Raw genomic sequence first — 12,057 nt, 5'->3', positions numbered from 1 at the left:
TACACGTGGGCTTGTTGAGAAGAACACAGAATAGGTTCTATCAACAGCTTTGGCACAGTTCAGCAACCCAACTGTCTGTATCTTCAGTGATCTTTGGCACATGCACATGTATGCTCAGTATAATATATACCCCCATTTTCTTCTATTGTAGGGGCTCATAGCTGTACCTATTTTAAGGTTGCCCAACGCTTCCCATTACAAGACCCTGTTTTCGGTTGCTTATCGATTGCCAAACTATAACCACTTGGGCTGAAATTTCTCAAGCTGCCTCGGGCTGAATAATTTGGGAAAGTTTCACCCTAAATGCTACAGCCACTTCTGCAAATGACCTTTTCTTTGAGAAACACTAGTGTGCCTGTGCTCTGAAGCAGGCACTTGCAATTTGGTAGGGGCTGGCCTTTGCATCAATCTTGGGGAAAAAATCATTTTGCACAGGCTCAGTAGAAAGCAACAGAGGGTCCTGTGGCACCTTTGAGACTAACAGAAGGAAGGTGCTACAGGACCCTCTGTTGCTTTTTACAGATTCAGACTAACACGGCTACCCCTCTGATCCTTGAGGCTCAGTAGAGACATCCTAGAGTTTAACAGCTAAAATTTCCAAAGGTTCTGTTCTCAGTGAGGATACTCAAGCCTCTCATAGATCTTAGTGCTGATCAAATTGTGCATGTGCCATCCCCACAGAGTGATGAGCATGCCCCAGCCCAGGGCTATGGGGTAAAGCTGTACTTTCCCTCTGATTGCAGCTCCAGGCCTGGGTGTGGCTGATCCCTGCTGGCACCCAGGCAGTGAGGAGAAAGCTGTCTGACTCGACTGCAGAGAGGACAAGAGCCAGACTGGGGAAAGAAGGAGATTGGGGCAAGGAGGCTGGTGAGAGTGAGACTGGAAGGGGGAGAGAAACTGGGAATTTGAGGGGGGGGGGGTGAGACTAGGACTTGTTGTGCAAGGAAACTGGAACTGGCAACTGTGGGGAGAGTGGGGTTTTGACCCCAGACGCACCAGAGAATGTATGAAGTCACTGAGGGGCTTTGCTACTCCTATTGATTTGACATGGAAGATGCTCAGCCACTGCAGTGATGGGGTCAGTATAAAACTCCGATAGACAAAATAAAGACTGTATCATAATGCATATGCACCAGGTAAGCACATATGCAAGTAAGGTTGCACAAGCAGCGTACATCTGGCATTTCTTTACGTTTGAGTGGTTAACTTTGCAAACGTAATGTTCTTTTAACATAGTTTTTGTCTGTAATTTATAGTGAGTGTTTCTAAAAAAATGCTCTTTGACTGCCCCTTTATTGCCATCTGGTGATCAGAGCAAGTAATTCCAGTTTCCTTTATTACTGGGTTGTTAACTATGGCCTTTATTTGCACTGGAGTTTTTAATTTGAAACTGGAGAAAGCCTGCTGGTGCAAATCACATTTTGCGCTGGGACAGTGCATTTACAGTAGGGGCTTGCACTGGTGCAGGTACAGCTGTGTAGCTACCAAAAACCCAGTACAGGCCTACCTCTAGCTTGTTTCTCCTTCATGGATTTGAAATGGATAAACTGTAGGATCAGCCTTATTCTTCTTATTGGGAGTCTGGCTGGGAACACTGATGGTCCAAAACCATGTTCTGATTGGCTAGTTGAACCTTTTATAGTGATTACATGGCTGTGCACTAACCCACAATAGTGCACAATAAAACCTCCTGAATAAAAGAAACAGAATGGGGTTGACAGCCAGGAAATTAACAAGGGGAAAGGGGCTCTATAATAATTATCTTGCCTCCTATTTTTAAATTGAGTATTACAAACATTAAGTGAAAAGGCAGCCAAACCCCATTTTTATGCCTCCTTGCTACCTGCTTCCTCTTCCAGGCCCCCCTTACTTTCCATCCCTACTAACCCCCTTCTGGGGTGCATTTAAACTTGCGTTGTCTGTTTCAGTATTGAAGTAGCTCCTAACTGGGCACTATACAGTTGAAGGTCCCAAAGCCTGGAGACAGCCTACCGCTCTCCAGAGCTGCTCAGCTCTCTGGCTATGATGGAAGAGGAAACAGATTCTCTTTCACCTGCCGCTGCCCAGCCTTGGAGCAGAGCAGTGCAATGCAGTGCTGGGCTGCTCTGAAATCGACTTGGGCTGTACAATGCTGAGGCGAGGTAGCTTAAAGATGAACTACAAAGGGAAAAAAATGGGTCTGTGCTTTTCTTCTTCCTTTTTACAAGGGGGGAAGAAGGCTTGCAAGGTGGATTTCTTCCCTCTCCATTATTATGATTTAATCTTAGAAATGAGCAGGGCTGTCCAGTCTGGGCTTACGTGTGCAGGGAGAGCCTTCTCTGCTCTCAAGTGGGAAAGGGAGGCTGGGTGACCACAAGTACTCCTGTTCTACCTTTTCTCCTGCGTTTATTAGGCGTTTGAGTTAAAGAGGGAGCAACAGTTTCAAACAATCTTCAAACAACAGTTTCAAACAATGAATAAACTCCCCGCCCCTCTCCATTAACCTGCTTCAGTACCCGCGAGCTCATCAGCCCGGGACGGGGCTACTCCAGCTGGCCGGCCAGGGAGGGAGCAGCGAGCGCCCAGGCCGTGCGGTGTGGATGGGATGCAGAGTGTGGAGGTGGGGGGCGGGTGCAAAGCCGGCCCGAGGGGAGCCCCCACGGCACACACCGCCCCCGCAGGGTGCTCGCGGCTCGGCAGCTCGCGGGGACGGGGGGAGGGACGGTCTCAGCTCCGGAGAGGCCGGGGCCAGGCCCGCTGCAGGGAACCTCCCCCCACCCCTCCATGCGGCGCCTCCTCCCCATCACCCCGCAGCGCCGGCCCAGCCCCACCTCCCTGCCCGGAAGTGATCGCCCCGGCCGGGGTTAAGGGCCGCGGAGAGGTCGGGCCGCCGCCGCTGCCAGGGAGAGGGTGAGTCCGGGCAGCCCCTTCCCCTGCGTGTCCCTCCCCGCTGCCATCGCAACCCGCCTGAGCACCTACTGCCGCCCCCTCTGCCCCGGTGCTCTGGCATCCTTCCAGCCTTGCTGCGCCTGGCCCCGCTGCAAAGCGCCCCCCGGGCCCGGGCCCGGCTGCAGGACCCGTCTTCGCGCAGGACCCAACCATCCTCCACAGACCTCCTGCATTTCCAGTGCGTCCATCTTCCCGGCTTAACTCCACTGGGTGCCTCCATCCTCCCCCCTGGGGTGCCCTGCCTGACACCCGGGTTGTGAACGCGCCAGGGACACCATCTTCTCTTGGGGTGTGAGGCGGGTGTTACTGCGGTACAAATATAATAACCCCCTTAAAGTTCCCTCCACTCAGGGCTTTGAGCGTGAGACACTGATCTCCAGTGTGAAGCTACCTTTGGTTCAGCTGTTGGACTAGCTCTTTAAGGACTCTTTAAACCATTGCAGGCTGATGAGCTTTTGGGAGACTGGGCAGAGCGACCAGAGATGCTCCAGCTACAGAGGATGAGGAGGCTTGCGGGGGCAAACTGCCTGCTCCGGAGACACAGCACTACTTGGAGGAGCTCTACCAAAAATGCATCGTTTTCGGAAGTGCTGCAGCTGGAGGATAAAAAGCTCACTGGTGTAGTTTTCCCTCTCCAGGGTCTAGAGAAGTATCTAGCCTCGAACGTGAACACTGCAAGCTTCCGGACTTTCAACCCCGGCCTGGATGACATCCACAGGGCAGAGGCGCTTTTCAAACCCTCGGGCAGACACACGATTGATTATTTCAGTTCTGCTGTCCGCATGGACCATGCACCACAGCTGTCACAGCCTGAGGTGAAGCCATTTCCAGGGATGGAGAGGGAGGCGGTATCCTTGCTCCTGTGGTCAGAACACATGCTGAGTGGGGGGGAGCAGGGAGTCCATCCTATACAGCATCGTCCCTATCTCCCCTTCCCTGAATTCATGCATTTGGGTGCTATAGTTTTGGCAGTTGGTTTGACCACATGGAGCCAAAAGAGAGCGTCTCTGTGCAGCCTCAGCCCTCTGTGAATCATGGGGGCTGCGTCAGCATGATCTTATGTAGGGAAACCTGCTCTGCACTGTCAATTCCCTCGGAGCAAGTGGTGCATTTTTGTCCACACTGGGCAGGCGAACTGATGGAAGCGCAGCTTTTGAAGGGCCTGGGGTCCAAGGACTAGACTAATGCCTGGGCTTTTTGCAGATGTCCCAAGATTTTACAGAGTTGAAGGACTAAGTCCCTTATCAAGGGAACAAAATATTTATCCCTACAGATAGGACAATTACATGGAAATTTCATGTTGTCAGGGTACTAAGTTTTCAACCTAACTTGGCCCTTCCAGCGACTTTTCATATAGGAGGGTATCAACTAGCACAAAGACATTCCCTGAAAGCGAGTCTGTCTTAGTTACATATATGGCCCCCAGCACCATGCTATCTGAGCACCTCACAATCTGTGATGACACCCCTGTGAGATAGGGAAGTGCTATTATCCCCATTTTACAGATGGGGAACTGAGAGGCTACATGACTTGCTCAGCTTTACACGGGAAGTCTATGGTATGGTCTAGAACTCGGCTCCCAAGACTTACGTGAGTGCTGTAGTCACTGGACCATCCTTCCTCGTCTAAGGTGGTAAGGCCACAAGAACTAATTGAGGATTTGCAGGAGTGACCCACTCCTGTTGCACAGGTGGGGTTGGATGAAGGAGAGAAAACTAACAGTAGTATCTCCTTTCTCCTGTCTCTCTCCAGGTGTGCTTTGTGGGCAGAAGCAATGTTGGGAAATCCTCCTTAATAAAGGCCTTGTTTTCATTGGCTCCCGATGTTGAAGTCCGAGTGTCAAAAACTCCAGTAAGTGTCGTTATGGGATTCCCTCCATCTCAACTGGAAGTTCCTGCCAGTCAGGGGAGATGAGAGAAAGAGGGATAACCTTAGCTCTGAGGTAACACAAAGCTCTGGGAGCGTAAGCTGGATTCTGTTCTGGCTTGTGCATCTTCAACAGAAATTTTAAGGTTCATTTGCAAAAGTCCTATTACTGGAAATATGAGGTGAAAAGAACCTAGCTTGACTCTCAGAGCCCAGGGTAAGTTTGCAGGGCTAACAGTTGGGAGGAAAAAAAGAATCTTATTACTCATAAGTTGGAGCATACTTGATGTGCGGCCGCTGAGACAAAACAAACACACAGCCCTACCAAGCTAATTTGTAGTCACTTTTTGAGAGTAGTTTGGCACTCGGAGCTAAATCCTCCTGTTCAAGTAATGACTGTGGAAGGTCTTTGAAGCAGTGGAACTGTCGCAGTCTGCTCCACACGGAGAGGAGCAGGCCACAGGGAGGCTGTGCAAGGGGCCGCCATACCCTATGGACTCACAGAGGCCCAAACTGAGAACCTCCCATAGGCAGAGACTAGGTTCTCTGGCTATGTGTGAAGACCAGGATCCGTAAAGCAGTGGTTCTTCACCTTTCCAGACTACTGTACCCCTTTCAGGAGTCTGATTTGTCTTGTGTACCTGCAAGTTTCACCTCACTTAAACTATTTCCTTACAAAATCAGACATAATGTGCTGTGACACTTTTGTATTTTTATTACTGAAAAATTGCTTTCTTTCTCATTTTACCATGTAGTTATAAAAGACATCAACTGGAATGTAAATATTGTACTTACATTTCAGTGTATACTATAGAGAGCAGTATTGGTCCTGCTTTGAGCCGGGGGTTGGACTAGATGACCTCCTGAGGTCCCTTCCAACCCTGATATTCTATGATACGACTTGTTTATGAATTTGAGTTCGTACGGACTTTGCTAGTGCTTTTTATGTAGCCAGTTGTAAAACTAGGCAAACATGTAGATGAGTTGATGTACCTCTGGAAGACCTCCACGTACCCCAGGGGTATGCATATCCCTGGCTGAGAAACACTGCTGCCGAGTGTTTTCTAAAATCCTTTCTGATACCATGGCTAAATAGTATGGTAAGTACTAGTGTTCTGGTGGCACCTTAAAGGCTAACAGATTTATTTGGGCATAAGCATTCGTGGATAAAACACCTCTTCATGAAAGCTTATGCCCAAATAAATCTGTTAATCTTTAAGGTGCCACCAGACTCCTTGTTGTTTTTGTGGATACAGACTAACGCGGCTACCCCCTGATACTGCTCTAGAGTTGTAATTTCAAAAAATGTAAGTCCAGTACATCATGTGCCTACTGGACTCTCCTACGTGGGCTCATACAGCATCTCCCTCCTCAACTACATAGATTTGTGTAGTCACATTTAGACAAACTTAAGCTTGTGTATCAGTCGTTGGGATGGTATCCTGTTTCTACTAAACCATGAAGTGCTTCCCTCATTCAGTCAGCTTGTCAGTTACCCAGGATACATTACAAAGTCTATTCAGAGTTTCTAATGAATCTAAAACACTTTCCAGTCTTCTAGGCCCATCGGATTCTTGGTTCTTGTCCATATTCAGCTCAGATTTTTAATGTTGGGCATAAAGTACCTTTTAAATAATCCCATGGTCATTTAGTAATATTTAATAAAGCCCAACCTTTCTCTCTCCAGGGCCACACAAAGAAAATGAATTTCTTCAAAGTGGGGAAATACTTTACGTTGGTGGACATGCCAGGCTATGGCTACCGAGCCCCGCAAGACTTTGCTGACATGGTGGAGGCCTATTTACAAGAGCGTCAGAAGTAAGAGAGCCATTGCATGCTGTCGTGTTTTACCTGCAATCTCACAGTGCATCAGAACAGTGGGATGTTTGCGGAGATTATAAAAAGGTGGAGGAGTTAAGTGTAGATATCAAGAAGGCATTACCAACAATGGGGTGGAATGTATTAGACCACGGTATAGCTTCCAGAGTGAAGTGGTGGCATTACCATTGTTTGAGTCCTGTTTTGAAGCTTGGATGGATCAAAGCACTGGAAAATATTCCCCTTAGGTGCTATCCTATATTGACTCCTCTCAGGATGAACTAGATAAGACTAATTCTCTTTTCCCATCTCCAAATCCTATGAGGTAGCGTCTCAGTTCTCTTGCTAGTTAACGTAGAAACAACCATTGTTGCATTGCCCCTCACTTGTGTTACTATCTGTATCTTTGTTAGCTTGAAGAGGACGTTCTTATTAGTGGACAGCTTGGTAGGATTTCAGAAAGCAGACCACATTGCCATAGAAATGTTGGAAGAGTTTGGGATCCCTTACGTTGTAAGTTATACTTTCTCTTTAAAACACGAACCAAATTAAAAATGTAAATTGGCCGGGCTCAAGGGCATTCTCTAAACATTTTGTACCTTCAGCTAGACGAGCCTCAGCAGTAGAGCTCTAGCAGTGAGTTAAAGGTGATCTGCACAGGGAAAAAAATTGTCCCCGCCTCCCCCTTTTTTTTATTCGTACTGTATAGGGAGGCCTGAAAATCTGTCTTTTTTTTTAGGTCTGAATTTTCAAAATTGACCTTATTTTTGGTGCCTACTTTGACACCCCTTAAAGAGGCCTGATTTTAATAGGCTGGGTGCTCAGCGTTCATGTCCTAGTATCCCATTTAGATAGGACATGGAGCAGTTTGAAAGTGGTGGGAGGGTGATACATCTTGGCAAACATTTCCAGGTTTACAGTAAAGCAACATTCTTCCCCCCCTGCTCCCTAAATCTTCTCTTTATGGATTTGTGCAGTTTGTGTTAACCAAAATCGACAAAGCTCCCAAGGGACTGTTGATTAAAAATGTCCTGGAGATCCAAGACTTCGCAGAGAAACACACTCAGGGGTGCTTTCCTCAACTCTTCCCAGTCAGGTAAAGCTCACTTCTACTGATGTCTTAATTTTAAGCACCTGAAAAACACCAAACTCACTGAAAGGTATGACAGTTTGGGAGACCGAACTCCTGTTTATGCCCAGAACAGGTACAATGAGCAGTGTCAGGGCAAGTTATCCTCATGCTGATCCCCTCCTATCTGAGGGAGAACCCCCTAAAGAGGTGAGAGGAGAGTTCAGCTTTCAAGGCCCATTCCTCGTTTGGTCTTTCAGATGAGACTGGCAGCAGAGGCACAACATATGATGGTGGGTTTTGTGGTGTGAATGCCTGTCTGCGACTACCGCACTCATTCTAAACAGACCACGTATGGGCAATAGCTTGGGACCAGGTTTGAAATGGTTGTGGCATTCTTAGGCATACCAAGGATAGTACTTGCAGTTATGCTGCCCAATACAAATTAAGGCTACTTTGCGCTAAGACTGTATACAAAGTATCCCCTCTGCAGATGGGGGAATAGGCAGAGAGGCTAACATGCAGTTCTACTCTGAAAAAGAGCAAGATAAAAATGGCATCTTACGTAACGGCTCTGCTGCCTGTGTGTAACTTTAACTTCAATGTTCTTATTCCGGTTAGCCCTGCAGAGCCTGTACAACTGGGAGAGGGAGCTGGGTTTTGCTTTGGATCTAGCATTAGCAGAACAGGTAACCAGTTTCTGATTTCAGGCCCAGCTCTGCCCTTGGTTACATCTGTACCACCTCACTGAACCAAGCTGCATGGTACAAATGTAACCGAATGGAATTTGGCATATAGAATCTTGTACGGGGGGTGGATGTGTTGAAAAGAACCCAGCTTGACTCTCAGTTTCTGGGGTGAGACTGTGGCAATTTAAAAAAATCTTTGTGTAAATAGAGCAAGGTTGATCTTGAGCATGTCAAACATGGGACCTCAAAATGCTGCTTTTACAGTGTCAATTTTCAGAGTAGAACTATGCTAAGGCCTAGAGCCACAAAGCTATGTAGGCTCCTAAGTGACTTGGCCAAGGACACACAGAAAAGTTGTAGCAGAGCTTGAGATAGAACCCAGATATCCATTGCTCTGCATTTGTGAAGTCACTTACAGCAAAAGGCTACCAAAAATCAGCATGGGGTAATGTTCTACGCCACTTGGTATGGGTATTATTGACTACCCAAAGCCTGTGCTTTGAGTATCATATCTCCTCTGCGGGGTTGCTGCGCCCTTATCTCATATCATAGGATTTTTTATTTGATATTGAGCAGTGAGCAATTGTCAATTTGGGGAGATCAGCACTGGATTTTGTAAGATAACGTGTAAAGGAGTACACCAGTTTGTAACTGTCATGATAACATCCCTTTATAATGAGATCATGAATTAAGTGACGAGTCACAGCCAAGGTTCCATTGCTGAGCACGTTATACCTGATAAAAGTTCAAATGTAGTTCTTTATGGAGAAACATAAATGAAATCCTAGGACATTGAAGTCAATAGGCCAGAATTTGACCCGTGACATTTAAATTAAGTGGTGTGTGTAACTGGGGAAAATCCTATGTAACATTTTTTCCTTGTTTAAAAAAAAATCTCAGCAGAGAGCCCTAGTAAAAATATTAAACATCACTTTATTTTGAACATGTCTTGTGAAGTTGTTAAACTTGTACTAAGGGTTGCTGAACTCTAAACCTCAGCTGCAGAGTGTAGCACTCTGTTATTATTGCAGCAGTAAACTAAATGGAAGAATTAACACCTAATTTCTTTGGATAGAAAATGTTTAGGGCACCACTGAGGTGTAATTTCAAACTCTTGTGAAGCTGCATTTTTGCACCAGAAAGACAAGTACTTCCTTCTACACACAAAGCTAAGTGAAGGGAATCGGTGATGTACCATAAAATTTTTTGCTGATTCCACTCTGTGATTGTGCAGTGGGTAGAGTTAAAGTTGCTGCAGGAACTATACATTTCCTGATAATTTAGTCCCACAACAATTGATGTTTTAAAATGTATCAAACAATTGGCTGACTTTGAAGTTACCTGTTACTTCAAGGGACGGTGGCAGTTAGCAGAATTAGGCACCTGCATTTAAAGGAAGCAAGGACCTGAACATGTAAATCTTTGTTTCTACAGTTCCATAGAGTATTCTGGCATCCACCTGCTGAGGTGTTTTATAGCCCATGTTACAGGAAACCTTCCCATGATGAATTCTTGACAGCCACAACTCTCCTGTTGTATTCTACTCATCCAGCACAACAGGTACCAACCATATTGCTCTGGACATTGCTTTTTGCTTTGTAAATAAGATAAAATAGTGAAATTATTTTGAGGGTTTGTAACAAGTTTCCTTAAATTTTCATTAACAAGTTGTGATTCATGCAGCAGAATGTTATCTATGATTTTCTAGATGCATTTATTGGTATTAATTTACTAAATTGACAAAAAATAAAGGATTTTTAAAGCTTATGTTTTAACAAGCTTCCACTTGTTTCCCTTCCTTGTTATGAAGATAGCTTTCATTTAAAACCTGCTTCACAATTAAGGCTTAGATGCTAGAACATAGCGGTATAGCAAGAGAAACACCAACAGAGTGCATGTGGCCCTGGCTATAGCAACATTCTTTATTCACTGATCAGCTGTGACTGTCAGTCAATTTGTTTTAATACAGATAATATATGAGAATAGGGTCACCCTATGGAATTTGAACTTGTTGATGTATGTGTTCAGTTCTAAATTTTCATGCTTTCTTTAGTGGTGACAAGGAAGTAGCAAGAACACTCTTTCCTGCTGTATTGCTGTAGGGCTTCCTACCTGGAGGTGGAAAGGACCTGTCCTTTAAGAAGTTATGAGAGGATGATGCCTGAAAAGAAAGTCTGGTACACAGGCTGCGTGGAGTTATGTGGTACCTCCACTCAATGCCCCAAAAGAAAATTACCCTAATGTAATCGAGCAGCAGTGGCTACAAGCTGTGAGGGCTCTCCACCACCCCATCAGTTCCTAGGAGAAAGAGCAGATGAAAAGCTGTGACTGGTGAGAAGATGACGACTGCTTTGACAGCACTTGTTAATGGAGCACTCTGCTGGAAGAATTAGTACTTACGTAGCATCTATTGCCTTAGAGAGCAAGGCCTGAGGATTTCAAAGGGGTGGAGGTTACCTCTCCTTTTTGCACTGTGTTCTCTTGCTTAGCACAGACTTCATTGTGGACCTCTCAGGGAACAAACCAAAATTCTAAAGTGATGACAACTGACCATAAAGGAGTGAACTTCCATGGCAAATGAGGTACATGCTGCATCTCTGGCCCTACCTTGTCCCTCAGTGGCAGCCTCCTATTCTTCAGGGGCATATAACAAATGTGGAATAAACTTCTCACACTAAGTTGCATCTGTCCAGCAATGCCCACTAGATGGCATAGCTGTAGTGTTACTGATGGGTAAGATTTCCTTCCCAGAAGATCACCCATTCTTAAGCTCAGTTTACACTGGTGGGGTGTGGAGTATTGGCTGTGTTCTCACTTGTCACTGCAGGGGCTAGCTGTATGCCATGGCAACAGGCTTCAAGAGGGGGGAGCAGCTGCAGCCTTTTACTGGGGTAAGGGAAGGCTTAAGTAGGAGGATGTTACACTGCTAAAAATAGCACTGTAGAGCAAGGAGGTAGGTGTGTGTGTGCCCACACACACACCCCTACCTTTCCAGCCTGGGGGTTCAGGTATGTGCTCTTCACTGCAGCAATGCTGTTAAATACCAATACTATGTCTGTACTCTACATGTGACTTAAGTGTAGATTAAGAGGGTGTGTGGTCAAGTTCATGTCTGTTCATAAAAGGAAATGCTTTACCTAACCTAATTGACCTCAGAAACTCATTGTCATTAGATGTTAATCCTGCTACCTGATAGTAGCCACTCCTAAAAACAGGATCTGGGAGTTGTTGGAACAGTAGCCTAATGCAGTAAACTAATTCTTATGTGCTGTAAGCAAAAGAGATTGATCAAAGTACTTAGGAGTTAAATCCATCAAGCAGAACAAAGGGAGAGTTAGGGCTATGACTCCATCTATAACCACTGTTAGAAGTGCTTAGTGTCATAACAGCAGAGGTGCTGTCCCAAATGGTACATCTCTCAGGGGCAAAGAGTTTCCTGGAGCACATGCTATGGCTCAATGTCAGTTCTTGGTGAATAGTTTCAGCATGCTAGCAAACCTTTTTCAGAAGCATCCACTCAGTTTTGGGTACTGCATGCTCTGGACTCTTGCCAAGTTAAGCATCCAAAATTAATGGACCCTTGTGAAAAGTGTCTTAAATCCTATAGCTTCATATACATCTGCCTGCCGAACCCAAGGTTCTTATTTAAAAAAAAAAATCACACTACACCAACTGCTATCAAAAATC

General features: G+C 45.8%; 1 protein-coding gene across 3 annotated transcripts; it reads left to right on the top strand.

Moving 5' to 3' along the window:
- Positions 1 to 2,744: 2,744 nt before the first annotated feature.
- GTPBP8 (GTP binding protein 8 (putative)) lies at positions 2,745 to 12,028 on the top strand. Of its 3 annotated transcripts, none has more exons than XM_034789467.1 (8): positions 2,745 to 2,889; positions 3,372 to 3,743; positions 4,681 to 4,779; positions 6,482 to 6,612; positions 7,026 to 7,125; positions 7,590 to 7,708; positions 9,805 to 9,930; positions 10,473 to 12,028. In XM_034789467.1, exons 2-7 carry the CDS (start codon positions 3,411 to 3,413, stop codon positions 9,884 to 9,886), a joined length of 864 nt encoding a protein of 287 aa, XP_034645358.1. In that variant the 5' UTR covers positions 2,745 to 2,889; positions 3,372 to 3,410; the 3' UTR covers positions 9,887 to 9,930; positions 10,473 to 12,028. The 3 variants fall into 3 exon arrangements, with proteins under 3 accessions (XP_034645358.1, XP_034645367.1, XP_034645376.1); XM_034789476.1 differs by having other exon boundaries at positions 10,424 to 12,028; XM_034789485.1 differs by lacking the exon at positions 4,681 to 4,779.
- Positions 12,029 to 12,057: the final 29 nt, after the last annotated feature.

This window comes from Trachemys scripta, chromosome 1 (genome assembly GCF_013100865.1).
Source record: "Trachemys scripta elegans isolate TJP31775 chromosome 1, CAS_Tse_1.0, whole genome shotgun sequence".
Taxonomy (NCBI): domain Eukaryota; kingdom Metazoa; phylum Chordata; order Testudines; family Emydidae; genus Trachemys; species Trachemys scripta.
Note: the sequence above shows the minus strand (reverse complement) of the source record. Positions and strands in the feature narration are given on the sequence as shown.